The sequence below is a fragment of the Dromaius novaehollandiae genome, chromosome 4, assembly GCF_036370855.1.
Source record: "Dromaius novaehollandiae isolate bDroNov1 chromosome 4, bDroNov1.hap1, whole genome shotgun sequence".
Classification (NCBI taxonomy): domain Eukaryota; kingdom Metazoa; phylum Chordata; class Aves; order Casuariiformes; family Dromaiidae; genus Dromaius; species Dromaius novaehollandiae.
In genome coordinates this window covers 69,083,454-69,102,176 of record NC_088101.1, presented here as the reverse complement: position 1 = coordinate 69,102,176, position 18,723 = coordinate 69,083,454, and the positions used below count along the sequence as shown (strand labels likewise).

General features: G+C 40.3%; 1 protein-coding gene across 3 annotated transcripts in view; it reads right to left on the bottom strand.

Annotated features, from left to right (window-relative positions):
• The window catches only part of ADGRA3 (adhesion G protein-coupled receptor A3), a 61,974-nt gene extending 50,836 nt beyond the window's left edge, over positions 1 to 11,138 (bottom strand). For 2 of the 3 annotated variants that reach the window (XM_064511355.1, XM_064511356.1), the window contains exon 1: positions 10,559 to 11,138. In XM_064511355.1, the coding sequence (XP_064367425.1) occupies positions 10,559 to 10,812 (254 nt within the window). In that variant the 5' untranslated portion in view covers positions 10,813 to 11,138. Of the gene's footprint in view, positions 1 to 4,466; positions 4,502 to 10,558 lie in introns of those variants that run through there. The other variant, XM_064511357.1, reaches the window with a different exon arrangement.
• Between the last annotated feature and the right edge of the window lie 7,585 nt (positions 11,139 to 18,723).

Below are 18,723 nucleotides of genomic sequence, written 5' to 3'. Positions count from 1 at the left end.
TGTTGCTCTGTATGTCCTACGAGCTCCAAATCAGGTATTTTTATGATCAACAGTATGTGCTCAGAACACACATATTCTGCTTGCCCAACTGTTACATAAGAACACAAGGTGAGATATGAAGCTACAGGATCCAAATACACTCACAGCCACAGGAATTAAGCACAAAAACTTGAAAGAAAAAGCAGCAGAAAAGTAGGTTGTAGAATAATGACATCTCAAAGTTATTTTAAAGCAACAAATTTCCTTCTCCTTTGACCAAGTGGAATGGTTGTACAAAGAGGTGTTCTGCAAGGGTGCACCTCCGGAAAAAAACAAAAACAAAAAAATACCAAAAATAACCTGCCCAAATCCGTCACCTATCCCAGAAACTACTGAAACGCTCCTTTGTTGAATACACATTGGATCTGAATGCCTTGTTACTGTTCTCCTCCAAGAAATGGCACAAGAACTTAGTAAGACTTTGCAAAGAAGTTCATCTCTGACCCTTATTTTTTGCCCACACCTTCAGCAACAGATGCACAGTTGCTAGGAAGAAAAACTTAACTGTGCAGTCAAACCCAAAGTCTGTTCTTTTTATTAATAGGAGTTTTCACAATGGATACTAAGTGTGATGCAACCATCGTTTTCTTTTTGATACAGTAATAAAAAAAGGCTTGTTTTGTTTTTACCTTCAGAATAAGGTGATATAACACCAAGTGAAAAAAGTTTTGTTCTAGATTAGACAGACTTGACAACTAGACAGGAATTCAGAATGAAATCTCAAAACCACACAAATAAAACCTTTCAACTGATACTATTACAATCTACAAATCCATCAATACTATCATAAAAATTCCAAATGGCATCCAAGAAGTACAAAAAATGGGAGATAAAGTAACTCTTAGATGAATGTTGAAATAGCTTCCAGACCAGAGTTTAAAAGACCCAAATAATGAGAGGAAGCAGAAAATAAATCAGACCATTTCATGATGATGGTCGTGTACTCTAAGGACGGGGAAACCTGCAACCAGCAAAAATTGGACTAAAGTAACCATCTGTACAACCAAGAAAAACGCTTTCTGCTGAAAGCGGTGAGCGCACAAAATGAAAAATACATTTTTCAAAGTTTATCTTGTAGATGCTATGATTTAACAAGGATATAAACCCAGTATTTTTCAATAGTTAATATTTTGCCTTCTAGTGAGCTACTGGTGTCAAAGGCAAAAACGTAAGTAATATACTGAGCAGAACATGAACAGTACTTGCTTAGAAGTAATTCCTGAACTGAAAATATTCCACAAGTTATTCTATAGCAGAAGAATAATGAATCTTTCCAAAGCTCCTACAGAAGTAGGATGGATTTTCCAATTTAATAAAAATATCATAATTGAAGAAGCTTAGAAAGGAAACTTTTCCAAACTGTAAGTTTGCAATGGATTAAGATATACGGTGCTATTTCATTACTATGCATAAAAAACCCACATTGAACAATATTAAGATTGTAAACTAAAGCATCCACAAGTAATGAAATTACAGAACTACAACTGTGTCTATTTATATCCCTCCACTTCCACTTCGAACTAGCAATGAGCTGATTTTATACAATGTAATGATGAACTTTTTTCTGCACAAAGCCTGCATCATTCATTTATAAACACAATGATGCTAACTTCGCACAGTTATTCAAGATATTTTTTCTTGCTGTTCAGTATGTGGCCACATGCTTAAATTATTGCACAATATTCAAACCTTTAATTCTTAATTTCTAGTGAAATACAGTGCCCATCACTGCAGTACCTAAGTAGTGAACAAGTAGTGAATTTTACAGGCAAAAGATACTTAAAAAAATTATCTATCAAAAAGAAAGGACAGAACTGAGAGGCAAAGCGGAATGCAAGAACAAGCAGCTGCCCTGCTTAAGACAATGCTACCAAGAAAAATGTTCGTCAATTATAACCCTAACAACCAAACTTCTCTTTCTAGCTTATCCTAGGTTGGAAAGACTACCTGAAATGCTTATAGAAAAATTAGAGTACACAGCAACATCCAATTTTTTCCAACACTAACTCTGAGTTGCCAGCCCTAAAGCTAATGCACTGGTAACCGAACCCTTGCGGCCCCTACATTCTGGGAAGCCGCCTACAAGTTCTCTCTTCCCCACTCTGTGTCTGTAGCACCTGCATCAGCTTAAGAGTCTGTGATTGACTTTTCCTGGAATAAGCCTGCCATCAACTTCAGCTCCACCCAAAGCATCCTGTCTTGCTCCCCCCACTCCTGCTCCCTCCTCAGTTTCCACTTCTTATCAAACAGATGTACACTTTTTAGGATTCTCCCTTACCTGCATTTTAGTGCAAGTTTACCCTACTGCCCTACCCTCCACGCAAACATACAAAGTAACTCGCTCCACAGGAAATACTGCATGCACTTAAATCTAGCCAGACTCACTACTTTAAGCAGTTACTAAACACTCCCACCCTTTCGGGGGCAATATATTCTACATGTCGCATCACAGAAGCATTAATTATAGTATATACTGTCAAGCTGACAGTCTCTCATGTTTTCACATTTCTAGAGACCACATGTAACCTGATAAGAAAGTACGCTGTCTAGACATGCTAGCAGGTACTTCCTTTCTACTGTTAGTAGACAAAGATGCATTTTCCTAGAAGTTTAAACCTAACCCCACAGAAGTCAACAGTTTTTGGATAGTTTAGCTCCCTGAACTGACTCAGCGTGGGGCCTGACAAGCATTAGTGTAGTGACAAGGGATGAAGAAACTCACACAGCCAGAGGCTGGGAAGTGAAGGTAGGAATGTGACAACTCAGGTTTAGGCTACAGTTTTACAGGCAGCTGAATGTGGGTGTACACTCGCTGCAGTCTGAAGGCCAAGATCTCATTTCCCCCTCCCTTGCTCCTGACCTCCTCTTCTCTGTCAGTAAGAAAAGGACCCCCCTTTTCCAGCACAGTCATAGTATCAGCTCACTGCCTCTCATGGAAACAGATGGGTATAACTAGACTGTCAATACTGAATGCTGAGAATTGGTTTAAGTAATTGTTAACCTAACCTGACCGCAGAGGCTGTCATCCTGAAACAAGAGTACAGGGTATTAGATCAGCTAGTTGGATGTCTTACAAGACGATTTTAGAAATTGGCGCACAACTTAAAATTCTGCCTCAAGCTATGTAAAAGCTTCAACATAAAATCTCTTCTATAACAACATGGGTTAAGTCATAGAGACAGTTTTCTTGCTCTGACTGAAATAAACTTCACTAATCTTGTCTTTACTGGTTCCCTGGATACCTGCTGAATTTCCATGGATTTCTGCCCATCTCTTTGCTAAGCCGGTTGCACTTTGCCTTCAGCACCACTTACCTTCTTTATTTACTCTTTTCATTCCCTCTTAAGTGATTCTGAGATTCTCCATCTCTATAACCAACCAATCCACTCAAATCAACTCTCCTTATCACTTCAGTTCCCTCTGACCATCAGTCATAGTTTCTGCAGTTTTCTCTACTCTTCCAGGACCCTTTTCAATCTAATTTCTGTACCTTTCTTCACTACATGTCTAGACCCTAATCTCCCTCTCTTTACTCCAGAGCATCTTTTTTCTCTAGATTGGGCTGATCTAGCAGAGATCACAGACAGTACAAGGAGCCTTTTCACTCTTAGATTAAGCACATGAAGATGTACAGCCCACAGCTACCTACAGCTGTAATGCTGAACACTTGCCAGGACCAAACCTAGGACAAACTGTCTAGCACAGACAGAACTGTGGAATTAAACTGCCTAATTCCAAAAGTCTTCAATGAATCTGAATAATTTTTTCAAAAGGCCCTTAAATTTGGTCAAAATTTGGCAAGTTTTCTCCTAATTGGCAAAAGGCACAGCTTGGCCACTTTGCCAAAAAATGTCAAGTTCCTACTCCAAAAATGACACCTCTGCAGCCCTGCAAAATTGGCTGATTAGCTTGGATCACACGCAACACCAACACAACTATACTATTCATGGGCTTACCATCTCTGCCTAGTGCTGCACTGCAGCGCACAGGCATTCCCATGCACGCTAAGACACTCAGATCTGTAAGACAATACTGTACTGCACCATTAGATGTGCCCTGTGTCATTCCTGGATTTACAATGGAGTAATGCACACAGTAATTAATTCACCAAAGGTGGAAATAAAGTATTTATCTCACCTATTTAACCAGAGTTAAATGTTCTTTATCCAAGAGTCTACAAGTTACATTTAAAATTCATTAGCTGTCTCACTGCAAAAAGCAAAACTATCAAGAAAACATTTTATTTTCTCTGAAGCTCTTAAATTTAAAATAATTTACTACCACTAATGAAACAAAACATAACTTCTTAATCTTCATGGATTAGCTACTTGTACAAAAAAGCCAACAGACCGCACAGATTCAAAAAATATAGCAAATATTGTGGTGAAGAGAAAGGCTAATAAAACAGTAATGACAAATCCACAAACCTGCAACATAGCTGGTCCATGCAAAGTATATACGGGAACAATTAAATTCTGAAAAATCTAGTCTTTCATCTCCTTGCTTATTTTAACTTTCAAAAATAACTCTTGAAATGTAAACAAACTGCAAGCAAAAAAGAACGAGACGTATGTTTTCCTCCATTCTTCATTCACTGCTGCAGCACAAATTCTATTTCTGTTTAAGTCTTTGCAGTAACTTTTAAACATATTATTTGGGCAGATTTTGCAGATTTGCCGAACTGAAACAAAAACAGGATTATTACCTATCAATAAAAGACGACAGTAAAGGAGGAGAAAAATATTATCCTGAAGATTAAAATATTTCTTCATGAGGGTAAATACAGGACAATGCATTGAACATCTAATACTGAAGGGCTAATGAACATATAAAGGGCATTGTTCATACGGTATCTTTATGGAAGAAAGGTATTGAATAATTCTGCATGAATATTTTGTCTCTGAGAATTAGAAATCTGCATTTGTATATAGTATCTGTATATAGTTGTATCTATGGTAGAGAAACCATTTTTTAACATTTTACATATTTAATTGAAACTACAATGACCTCTTTTTGAAAGGTACCTAAAACAATTCAAAAACCCTTCAAGAAGAAAAAATGAAAGAGTATGTACTGACACAATCGTTTTTGCATGAAGACAATTACCAATGCCAACCCATCAAATGTTAAAGACATTACTGCAACACTAAAAAAACTAAGAAACAGCAGAACACCATACAAAACTTAATTGGGTGTCCCAGCGTGCATGCACTAACGCCTAGCGCTGTGCCCTCATAGTATGATGCCTTCAGAAGTTGAGTAGTCATTTAGACAGAACAAGATGTTGCAATTTACCTTGAAGAAATAAAACTGAACTGCGGCCTGAGAGTTTTCTTACTGTGCTCAAACATAAAAGTAAGCCTATGCAGTCACAAAAGGACACTGCACTATCATAATATTTCCTCATTTCCAGTATTTCCACAATAAAGTGGAAGAGAGCATATAGTAAAGCATGAATTTGATTTTGAATGTGGATTGTTATCATCTCAACGAGGTAAAAAAGCGTACACAAAACCTAGTAAGTCTATCTTGAATAGACAGTGATAGGTGTACCTTGGACAGAAAATTCAATATCCCTAATGATTTTTGCATGTTGTATGCCACTGGTAAAAAGGTATGCACAGAAACTGCCAGTGAAGAAATTTTGCGTACAACAGCTTTAAGTATTGTAATGTCGCTTGCCATGCATTCATGTGAGGAATACATTCTGCATAGTCCATGTATCCTTCAACCGAAGGAAATGTTAAGATAAGTTTTAATAGGAGTTATTAGCAGCTCACGTCTTCAAGAATTTTTATCAGTGTCCAAATTTTAAATGCTCAGTACCAATAACAGTCTAAAATTGACTATTTTAACAACAAGGATTAGCTGTCAAGAGTACCTTCAAGTTAGTAATGTAAATGTACTTCAACACTCCTCCGCAAAAAGCCAAACTTTCACAGAATACACTTACTATGCCTGTATCTCATTTGTCACTTGTTTAGCTAAGGACACATTCCCCCCCCCCCCAAACATACACTAGGAAGGTTCAACCAAGTAAAGAAAAATGAAATCAAAACAGTTTAGCAAAGCATCAGGTGATATCTCAAAAACAATAAATTAAAAATCAGGAATATAAGTCGGTGCATAATAAACCATTTGTTTCTTCTTAAAACTTTTCAGAGCCCTTTTCTGCAAGGAGGAAAAAAATTACTCACCATTTGATATGAGTGACCTTTTCCTTTTAAAATAGCATGAATTTGTATTACTAAAAACAGAATGGCGTGCACATATGTAAATATGCCTTTCAGCTCCTTAATGGACACAGTCGTAGTTCAACATGATTTTATTTAGGAGCTGGACAAAACATACATTTCAAGATGTTTCTCAACAGCAGTCCAGCTAAGCATACCTTTGAACAGGTCTGAACACAAATGCAGGCCAACGTTCTCTGCCTGTAAATTCTAACACTTGCAATTGCAAGCACTCATGCTCATAAATTCCTATCAGGATATATGGGTGCATGGCTTGCAAACCAATACAATTCCTGTTTCAGAAACAATTCTTTAATGCTAATGTGCTTTTCCTCTATTTATTTAGATTCTTATCCATAGAATAATCTATGTGTAATTAAAATTCCCAACAAATAACAAGGATTATGACTTAATGGGCTTGTCTTCAGTGGGATTACACATTCTCTTCCACAGAGCGAAGTAATGGCTAATATCCAACAGGTTAGATGCCCTCATTTGAACTTGCATCTAAGAAATGAACAACAGCCACGGATATCTTATCACAGACTTTTGAGTACTTTTGAGGCACTTCATACAGAGCATATTAGAGAAAGCATAAGGTTAAATGCACCCAGTTAGGCCATCTTCGCACCAAAAGTATCTCATCTGCCCAGTCAAACTGAGAAGATCAAAATTGTCTGTGCATGTCCACGTAGATACACCCTTCATTTGAATCCCAGATGTTTTTTATTAACTAAGTCTACAAAATAGTCTGTCCCCTATTTACACATAACTAAACTCAAACCCACCTTGGAATTTGACCTAGTTGATTAGCAAGGCACTAGCTAAGTCTAATCAGAATCTAACAGAATCTCAATTTATAATAGTGCCAGAAACCCTAAACATCATTTTTTCCTCTTATAGACGTCTTTCTGTACTTCACTACTCTTCTCCCACTGTTTGCTTTCCTTCTCAATGATAAAACAAACTTACCTATCTGTTGAAATCAAGTTAAGGTATATTTTTCTGAATTCTAACAAAAGATGTAGACTTACACTGATCTAAATTGACTAAGACAATAAAATGTTCTGTGGCAAACAGATGTCAACGCACTTCATAAATTAAGTGACCTTTCCAATTTATCAATACCAATATTAACTACTAACTACATTGATGTGCAGGAATGAAGAATGAAAGAGTCTGGCTAGCATCCTCGGATGCTATCTATTTATTCTATTTTTCACTATTTTTCTTATTCCTTCACTTTTTATAGTTTTATCCCCCAAAATACTTGATTTTTTTCAGTGGAGGAAAAAAAAACCATGGAGCTGTAGATGCAAAATGCACAGCACCTGGTCTATTCAAATCTTAGAGTTTTCTGTGACAAGGATGGAATAATGATTTCTGAAAAGAATAAGATCACTTCATACGAGTCCTTCCTAGCTCACACCCCAAAACACAGTAATAAAATATTTCACATAAAGTTAAATAAAAAAATCTTAGCTTCATATTTTAAATTGTTTTGTTTAAAACAAAAGCCAACATAAAATTAACTGAATTAATTTCAGCTGATCAATACAACAATGGTCTGTTTTCAGCTACATCTCTCTCCAGTGATACGCTAATCCAAAAAGCTATAACAGCAAGTGTTTATCTTAATAGAAGAATCCCACAAAAATCATGATTCAAGATAACTCAGGGCAGTTTGACTCTAATCAGACAACCTTCCACTATCCATTAAGTGTTGCATTTCTAAATATCAGCTTGGGAAAAAAAGTCACTTTTAGGAAAAGATTATAGATAATGATTAATTCAGCCACTACTAATCAACATGTTAGTGAAATAGCACTTGGCAAACCACCTGATAAATCACCAAAACCTTCTAACCAAGTATACATTGATTCAATAAAGGAATGATCCCAGAGATACAGGAAGTCATATCACTCAGAAGTGAACAAACTTGGAAGATCCCAAAACACAACAGGTATTGTGTCTACTATCATAGGGAAAAAATAAAAAAGAAAAGAGCATTAGTTTAATAATTTTCACTTTAAATAAAATTTCAAAGTGTGTTCACATTAACTGCATCAGCACAATTATGACAATTATTACAGATAATGAAAAATCACATTCTGTTTCTTACTATGTATATAAAAGTTTAATGGTATGTATTTAAGGGAAAAAAAAGTTTCAGAAGTTATCATGAACTTCAAAGGCCAGTTTAAAGCAAAAGCAACTAACTAGCATATATGGATATGCTCTAGATAATGAAGTAGTATGAAGACTCAAGATGAAAGATTCTTCCAAATTCTGTCACTACAGTTGCAAACAAAAGTCCATTCAGAGCAAGGCTGCTGTATCCGATACCTGCTTGTCTTTCACAAAAACCTCAGCTGTGGCTCCAAGCTTTTTGAACCAAAAGAATACAGTCAACTTCAGTATTTCCCAGAGTCTAACGTGCATTTTTAATCCAAACTTTAACAGATAATACTGTATTTTTAATAGTTAGATCAAACAGATGTAACACACTGTTTAGGAACCATTTAAGTTTAACAAAGACTAAATAAATCTGTTGATTAAACATCTGTCATCTTTTACTCCTTGCTTTCTTTTCTACTTCAGAAACTTCACATGTGAGTATTTCTGGTCATTTCTCACAGGTCCTTTAAAAATGTTCTCTGAACCCTTGCACATTTCCAAGCTGAGAACTATTTTAGCCTGAATCCTCTCCCATTTTTTTGGCTCTCCTTTTTCTCATAGGTCCAGATTCACGCATCTGCTGCTGACTGGTGTCCATACCTCACTGTCACTTCCCAAGGAAGCCTTTATTGCTGTTGCAGTGGTGCCAAAGTTCACAAAAGCAACATTGCTGTTCTCGTGACATAACTACATATGCATTCTGCACTCGTTAAACTCAAATTATTTGGTTTGCAGATCTTTCAAAAAATAGCTGTAAACCCCTACCCTTAGGGAAGGATTCTCACCTCTGATTTCCAGACAAACAGATAAATATGTATAAGCTATACCCCATAAGTCAGTTTATTTCTATCAATTTTCTTGCAAGCTACTTGGATGCACTTGAGTCTTCCCACAGCAGTACAGGCACCTTAGGCTCTCTAGAGCAACAAGGATTTCACATTTTTGGCCATCCACCTAAACAAATTCAGTGCTGCTGTATAACTTCTTTGCTAGAGCGACTAGTTAATGTCTCAGGAAGAGCAGGAAAACAACTTGCAAATCATCTGTCTACACATGCAAGCTAAAGTTTAAGTAACAGCAATAAACTTCCTACTTTGGAATACGCTGCATATCCTGCTTGAAGCTTGTTATCGAAATGCATAGACTGTGATTAACTAAATATAAAAATAACACACCTACTGTCAAGTGAAAGCAAACTGACCTTTGTCGGGGCTGTTTTACCGTGAGCAGCAAGGAACAAGCTGCTGTTTGTCACTACAAAACCCCAAACGCAGCTAGGCCGCCGCACACTGAGCGGCCCTGCCACCTACCCGCGCCTGCTCGATCCCAGCTGCAGCAAAACGAGGCACCCCGCAGCCGAGCTTCGCCTCAAATAAACCTCAAAAACAACTTTTTCAAGTTCTAGGAAGTGCAGAACCAGACGCTTAAAGTGGAAAAAGAACACCCAAGGCTCTAACCACTCAGTAAGGGCAGTCTTTATTAATTGCTTAATTATTTCATGGGATTAATAAAGCCGCCCCCCCCCCAAGTGTGAAAAGACAGAAGCTGCCTCGGTAGCTCGGCACCCGGGGGGGGTTACTTCTTTAACCTCTGCACGCGTGGTGGCACCGCGACGCGGGGCAGCTCGGCAGGAGACACCGAGGGAACGCAGCGCCGGCGGCACAGCGGGCCCGGGGCGGCCGTTGCCCCTCAGGGGCGAGCGTGGGCCGGCCGGGGGGGGCGGGGCCGCAGGCGGCCCGCGCGCGTCCCCGCGGCGGCGTCGGGGAGGCCGGGGAGACCGCGCGGCCGCCCGGCTCGGCCGCGCCGGTGAGTAACGCCGAGCCGGTTCGCTTTCACTGCGCAGACACGGCTCGTTACGCTAACGACGTTAAACGCCTCGCACAACGCCCCACAAGTCCCCTCCCTCCTGAAAACTACCCCGCCGGCAAGCTGAACACGAGCACGCAACCACCCCTCCTCCTCCCCCGTCCCCGCGCCGCTCCAGCACAGCCCTCGCGGGGCCTGACCCCACGCAGCCCCGCCGCGGGCACGGCCGGCTCCATGCGGCCCGGGCGCCCCCCCTCCCCGTCCACGTCGCGCCGCCGCCGCCGCCGGCGGACGCTACTCACAGCGTGACCGTGCGGTTGGGCAGCGCGTCGGCGGGCAGGACCTGCGCCAGCTCCAGGTTGCTGCACACCACCTTCATCTCCGCGGCGCCCGCCGCCGCCTTGCCGCCGCTCTTGGGCCGCCCGTCGTACTTGCAGCCCGGCGGCAGCGCGGCGCCGCCGCCCAGCGCGGCCAGGAGCAGGAGCGCCGGCAGAAGCCGCGGCGGACGGCGGGGCCGCGGCGGGCGGCAGGAGGAGCGGCGGCCCGCGGGCGGCATGGCGGGAGCCGGCGAGGCGCTCGGGGCGCCGCGGCCGCCGGGCGGGAGAGCCGCGAGAAGGGGGACGCGCTTCGCCGCGGCCTAGCGCGGCGCCGAGCTCCCCGGGGGCGGCGCTAGGCGCGGCCGCAGCGTCGCCGCCATGTGGTGCCGGGGGGCGGCGGGCCGCGGGCGGGCGGGAGCCGCGGCCGCCGCATCCGCCCTCCTCTTTGTGTCGGGCTGCGCCGCGCCGGGCGGGCGGGCTGCGCGCGGCGGCACCAGCGCCGCCTTCCGCCGCGGCCGGCGCCACGGCAGCGCGCGCCCCTCGCCACTGCGCAAGCGCCCGAGCGGCGGCGGCGGCGGCTCCCAGCGCGCCTGCGCGGCAGCGGCGGCGGCGCGGTGCTGCTCCCTGGTGGAGAGGCGCGGGCGGTGCCGCCTCGGCGGAGGGAGGGTGGCGCTTCCCGCCGGCAGCGGCGGTGTTTTGCCCCCTCTGCGGCTGGGCCCTGTGCCCTGGCGGGAGGTAAGGCGGGGCGGCTTTGGTTTACCCTAGTCTGCCTGCACCCCCCCCCCCCCAAGCCTTTTCCCTTAGGGAGGGACAGTTCCCACTTCATGGAAAAGGATAATTGCTTGTCCAAGGCCTTATGTGGCCCTTGGTGCCATAACACTGAGTACCTTCCACTCCTAAAACCACTGTGCGCAAATCGTCCCTACAAAGTAGGGTAATCCTGTTATTATTCCCTGTTTTACAGCTGAAGAGTCAAAGGATGGAAAAAAGTCATTTCAATGTCTTAAATCTCTAATGTTAAAAAGGAAGAACCCACCTTCCAGGTATCTCTCATTGCACACTTAGGACTGCTTTTCTGGGTGTAGTTAATGTGTTTTCACATTTCCCTGCAGCTGTGACAGCCAGGCACAAGTGTCTTTGTGCAAATGGCAGCTGAAGTTCTCAGATGCTCTTTGCCCGGAGTAGGTGTGAGGCTAATAACTGCTGTGTGACTTGCAATCAGTAAGTTTGAGAGACTTTGCAGTACCCATAGGAAGCTGTGGTCTGTAACTGAGAATTTATAAATACCCATCCTTACAGAAGAGCTGGAATAACATACTTCAAAGTACTCGTTATCACCCAGAAATGCAGTTTTAGATATTAACAATAACAGCAGCCAAAATGAAGCTAATAATATCTTTAACATAGGGTTTCCTTGAATAACATGAAACACCACAGTTTGCAAACTAATTTTAAATGTAAACTAATGAAACAATAGGAATTGTGGATGGGGGCAAAGTGGAACAAGGTTATAGTAATAGCATCACACTTATTTGGGTACGTTGTACAGACACTCTACCTACCATCACGTTTTCTTTCCTCAACTCTACCATTTCCTATAGGCAAAAATGGAACCTGTCACACTTTATGCAATTGCAGAGACCAGTTCCATGGCCTTTAATACTAGGTTTGTGTGCCACTAAGTCAGTCAGCAGCACCAACCTAATCTGAATCAGATGTGGGGCCACTGGTATGCTTGAATTGAATTAGGTTAAGATGTGAAAAATAGAATTGACAATGCCTTAGTGCTCTTATGTGGATTTTATGCTGACTATATAAGACATATCTGATTAGCCTAAAGCTTGCTAATATAAAGTTAATTCATCAGTTTTGAGCGTTGTTTTAAACAAACTCAGGCTGGTAGAGTGAATTTATATTGGATCATAGTGCCACATCACTTTTGATCTGGCACTGGGAGTTCTAAAGCTAGATTTACTATATCAAACCACAGGCCACGATATCAGCCGTAGTGCTGAGTTAAACAGTTCTCTCTTTCTACTTTCTTCCCATGAAGTTAATTGCTGGCTAGGAATCTGATTCATCGCACAGCTGCATGAAAAAATTGTGTTGGATTGAGGATCAACATGGAGACAGGGCATACAACTGCCTCTTTTGGGAGCAGAAACAGCTCGTGCTAGTTTAAACCATTCATATGACCAAGCCTTTAGGTTAAACGTCACCGCAGTTTCGGCATAGCCAGACTTTCAGTTTTCCTATAATCCTGAAGAGATAAATTCTCCCCACTACTTTTCATATTGATATCCTGTCAGCTTCCTTTCCTTTTAATTTATAGATTCAAATGTGTTACTTGCCCTTGCTGTTTTTGAGCTATCTGCTTTTGTCCTTTCCATTCTACTGAAACTACCTCTACAAAGGTCTCTAACTTTGGATCCCAGTTGTAAAGCTCCTACCACCTTGAAACCTTGGAGGGTTGTTCTCAGTTGATTTTTATTCTACTGCCTTCTCTTAGTTTGTCTGCATCTATTGTGAATCTCATTTCAGTGAATATTCTTCCTCATCTGTTTTCAAAATCTTTAAGAAGCACTTGAAGACCGCTGCTTTCACCCCAGTCTGTTATGTAAATTATTTTAACTTCCATTCTGTGCCCAGGATTTGAAAATGTATTTTTTACATTGATTTGGGAAAGCTCTTAATGCAAAATGTGTGTTCTGCAGGAAGCACCTAACAGATTTCGAGTGGCTTTTTTGAATGGTGATGTACCTTTGTCAAGTTTATTAGCTTACTGGCTGTATTGTAGTTGTGATGGTGTGAGGATATAAGAATGAAGTTACCTTCTACAGCTGCTTCAGAAAGCAGAAATTCCTAAGTTTTGTACCACCCCTCTACCACTAGGCTTGGTTATATGCCCTCCCTCTTCTCCACTTGTGGTAATAATCTGATTGTACAATAAACCGATTCAACTAAGTAGCTAAACTAACCTGTTCTTCTGCCAGTTTAGTGAGTTGAATCAACTCAGGACAGGATTCAAAGAATGCCAGAGCTGGAGCAAGGAGAGCCTTCCACTTGGACAGCAAAGCAAGCCATAATATGTAACTTTAAGAAAGGCAGGCTTTGTAGGTGGAGGCAGTATCTTTTATTATAGTAGTTGATACAGTTGCAAAAAAGCAGACAGGCTGTATCCCCCCAAAAAACTTATTAGATATAGTTGGAATAGGAACTGCTCTAAAATATTACCTCTTCCTGCAAATCTTGCTTTGTTTTCTTAAACATTGAATTGAACAAACTGAGCTTTTTTTTCCCCTCAGTTCCCTCATTCTTTGTCAGTGTTGGTAATCCACTGGTTTTGGTAATGCTTTCCTTTACATGGGATATTTAACCTGAAGAACTTTTTTGAATTCATTTTTCTTCCAGATTGCAAGCACGTATACTTTATCCTTTTTTGTTGCGTCCCTTTGCTTCATAAAATTTGCCACTAATACACTGAATTTAAAAAATGATTTTTTCCTCTGTTCTTTCTAGTCTACTAATTAGTAGTTTCTTGTCTCCAAGATATCAAGAGGATGTGGGAAAGATGGGAGGGCAAAATAAATTCTTATCAGTGTTTACCTGTAAACAAAGATAGCTTTGGCAGCACTTCAAATCCTTCATGTGTCCTCAAGGCAGAGATAAATAGGAGCTCCTAAGTGATTTTTGTCTGTCTTTCATTCTGATTCTTTACTTTGCTTACTCCTGTTCTTTTTCTTTTAACAGTTCAGGTTTCATATCCCTGCACATTTTTCCAGGCTGCTATCACCTTCACCGTAATGATTGTTCCCTAATTCTTCTCTGTAGGTACTCCCATGCTGCCAATACGTTCATATCTTCTCTTTTTTCTTCTCGCTGCCATGAAGTCTTCTACCTACCACATTTCATCCCTTCCCTTAATGGGTTAGGACATCATTAATTATGTTTTGTTTGCTACAGCAATTGTCAAGAAAGAGGAAGCATTTAGTTGCCCTCAGCTATGTCTGCAATACTGTGGTTATTTGCTATTCCAAGTACAGGGAGGTGATGATAAGTGTTGGCACATGCTGGCTTGTTATTGGTAACCGCTAAATCCAAGCAGACACAGAGTTGCCTTTGTACAGCAACTACTTCTTACAGAGCTGCACGTTGTAGTACTCTGTCCCTGCCTTCTCTCTATACCTCTATGCAATATTCTGTCCCCTCATCGTTCACTCACTCACCCCCAGGCTCTGCTAATGCTTGTGACAAACACAGGCATTCCCAGATGCACAGCTGATGTTTGCAAAATTGGACATCCTCCATTTGCTCCTAGACACAGAGATGTTGCAAGCCCCTCTCCCCCATCTATTTCAGTCAAGGGTCAGAGACGTCCAGTGTCACTAGTCTAACTGGGTGAAATACAGTTTTTTCAGGCGGGAATCTGAGCAGGGACGCTATTTTCATTTACCTGGTTGTGCCTTTAAGTAGGCATGAGTATTTGAAGAATGCTTTGGCAGAATCTCGTATGTTAGTTGGCTTAGTCTGTAAACCTCTTCCTGTAGAAAACTCTTTGGAAGTGCTTAAAAGGAGAAATGTTCTCAGAGTTTTCTATTTAGGAGTGTCTGGTTTGGTTATCAATACATCCCAGATTAAGCCAGAATTAGACACTGAGATTTCTTATATTAAAACCTGAAATATCACCAGATGCATTTTTGCAAGGAGAAGAGTGAGCCCCTGAAGATTTTCATTCTGTTCTTTGCATTGAGTGAAGGAAAAAATGTAGTATGTGGACTCATACAGGGATCTCGTTCCTCCTCTGCTGTTCTAGTCTATAACTGTAGATGGAACACTGCCTTTGAAATACAGTCTCATCATTAAATTTCAGAAAGGAGCTTATGCAGCACAGAAATGTCTAAAATATGTTATGTAAGGTTTCTTTCTGACATGCAGTCCCGTCACCACATTTTCAGTACTTAGCCTCCAAATAATTTTCATAACTTTGAAACCTCTTGACTTTCTACATATCTGATGTAAATTCTCAGTAAAATAAAAATAAATTTATAGAAATACATATTTACATGGAAGAGGAAGAGGTAACTATAGCTTTCATACAAGCTTACATGTTAAATTTTTGCTAAAGCATGCAACTGTCATTTTAACGTCTCCTGAAAAGATTTGTCATCAGCTGGGACACATAATTTAGCATCGATAAGCTTACAGGCTTCTAAGCAATAAGTTACTAATTCAAACAAATAAAATAGTTTTCCTTCTACTCATTGTTATACTCTGCTAAAAACTCTAATAGGTGTTGTAATACAAGTAGGCTCCAAACACACAAAGTTGTGGGGAAAAAAAAATTAGTAGGGAAAACAAAAGGCAAACTATTTCATTACTAATACATCAGTGCTTATGGCAGAAAAGAAGAAAATGGTATTCAAGGTTGGTAGTGATTATGTCTAGCTAGATAGATGGGGATTTGCACTGTTGTGTGAACAATACATATGAAAGAAAAGCTGTCTGATGCCTAAGCGTTCAAATGGTTCAGAAGTTAAACTTCCTTAACGTGAATACTTTGAAGAATCTCCTTCACTCTGAAATCTTATCACCTTAGATTTTACAGAACATTAACTCTAGAAAAGTCCCAATTTTATTGGTTGTATAATGGCGCCTGAAGCAAGAGATTCTCTTTCTCTCCCCTTCCACAGTACCTCAAACTGAGGCAGACAAATCTGAAGCAAAAAGAAGGAAAAAGGTTAATATGGTAGTTAAAGAATATAAAAAAGGCCACACTGCCCAGAGGCAAGAGGCAGCTGACTCCCATGCTGACAAGGCAGACAATATCCTACAGGAATGTACCAGGCCAGGACTATAGGAAAAAGAGCAGAAGGGGAGGATCATAAAAAGCACAGATGGGCTCAGAGATCAAGTCCCAGCCAGCCGATGCAGTAGGAGTTACAGACTGGAGAGGGAAAGGCAAGGGGAGGTGGTGAAGGACAAAGGATTCGTAAATGAAGGTGCAGGGAGAAAAATATCTAGGAAGCAGATGTTTCAAGGGGATGAAGAAAAGTGACGGTGATGAAAAAGCAGATACAGAGGAAGGGACACTATAGAAAATGGAAATTTACATAAAAATAATTGAACAAAGAATATTGTAAGCAAGTGAAAATCAGTTCAGTTTAACTGCATAAGATTTTTTTCACTTGTACCAGTCCATCTACTCCCAAACTCACACACTTTTATTTTCTTTTAAATCGATTTTATTTACATATCGCCTTAATAGAGTCTCCTGTTGGTGGTGAGATAGGAGAGACATTATCATAGTCTGTTCTAAAAGAAAATTGGACTAAAATTCGTCCATTATTAAATAGATTCACATATGTACAATCACAACTAAAATTCTGGAGTTGGGCAGAACTACTAGTTACTTTCTGAATCAGTTCAGAAATAGAATTTAATGCTCAAATCTTTGGTCTTTGTTAATAAATTCCAGTGACAAATATTATAATTCTTCCAAAGCAACTGAGGTGGCATCTACAAACAGGAGAAAGGAGCATCACTTTCTGGAGTGGTTATTTCTCTTTTCCAGACTTGAGCATAACTTTCTTTTCTACTTGAAAAGTGAAATATTTCACCAATATTTTAGCTTGGGGTTATTTTCATTATCTGGGGATTTGTTTGCAAACATTAAAACATTTCAGAATTATTTTATAATTCAAAACAGAATTTGAAAATTGAGAAGAATTCAGTGAAGAGTCACAGCAATGATTAAACAGGAATGATTGGAAGACCTGCCTTTCTGTGTAAAAGCTCAGGCATGAGGTGAAAAAAGAGTACGTAATGAGGTAATTTAATAGCAGTCTATAGAGCGTGGTCACATTCAGGAATGAATCTTTCTATCATATCTATTATCTGTCATACCAATTAATATGACCTAATAGCTAGACCAGCTTTGTCTGGTAGTTTACCAGCTATTGTCTGGTAAACAAGATGCATCTACACCCTATATGGTACAAAGGTATGTGGCACTGCCAGTACCATGCAGAGATGCAGAAATCTAGCAAGTGCATAGGAGAAGCAATGGGCATTATGGTGGTCCTCCTTCCAAACTCAAACCCCACCTTTCAGCAGGTGGAGCCACAGCAGTACGTTTTAGCATGTCTCGCTGGTTCCAGACCTAGCGTTCCTATCCTTAGAGAGGTGATCTTTATGCCACACTCAATTACATAATAAAAACATGGTCCAAGATATCTGCAGGAAGACTCATAGTGGTCTTTTCTCCCAATACATTTTATCCATAGGACTATTTTTACTTTTGGTAAGCAACTGCAAGCCATAAAAAATGAAGCAATAGGAAGCATAATAAATAACAATTAATACATCATTATAGATCTGCTTCTCAAGAAAAAAGGAAATGGGGAAAACAATGCATTTTGCTGTCAACATCAGCAAAATTTCTGGATCCTGATTTTGTGTCCTTAATCATACTGACATAGAGTCAGTAGGAATTTCTGCAGTTGTGAAATGCACTATGCAGTGAAAACTTTCTCTTCCAGAGGGCCCTACAGATTACTCACTTTTTGGATTGTTTTCAAAACAGTGGGATTCTGTCTTGATAGACACAGCACAATAAACACATTCTGTTTTCTGTTTTGTATTTCCCAGAAACATTTTCAATTGAGATTTAAGTATTTAATTTCAACTTCATAAAAGTTGTTGAATATTAAATAAATAGTAACTACACACTAAAACATATTTGCAGAGTATTATGGCTATGCAATAGGTTCATATCAATTTCACAGTTATGAATCTATTACATAATTTTTAATCTTTGATGAATGTTTAATAATGAGTATTCAAATAACATACATTAACTGTCCTATTAAATCTAAATTAATTGTGGCTCAGGGAACATTAATTTAAAAGGTTACCTATTTTCCCAGCAGATGTGATCTTTGTTTCATATTTTTTTCATTAAAATTAGTGTTAAAGACTCTGTGTAAATTTGTTTCATTTAGAATATTGTTACTAGGTGCCTGAAATAGCTGGGAATCACATTCTCCCAAGCTTCTCTGCTAATACAGATATTAAAGATTTCTCCCATTTTCTTCTAGTGTAATTAGCGTTACCTGGAGATAATAAAAACATTGCATATTTTTAAAAAGTAA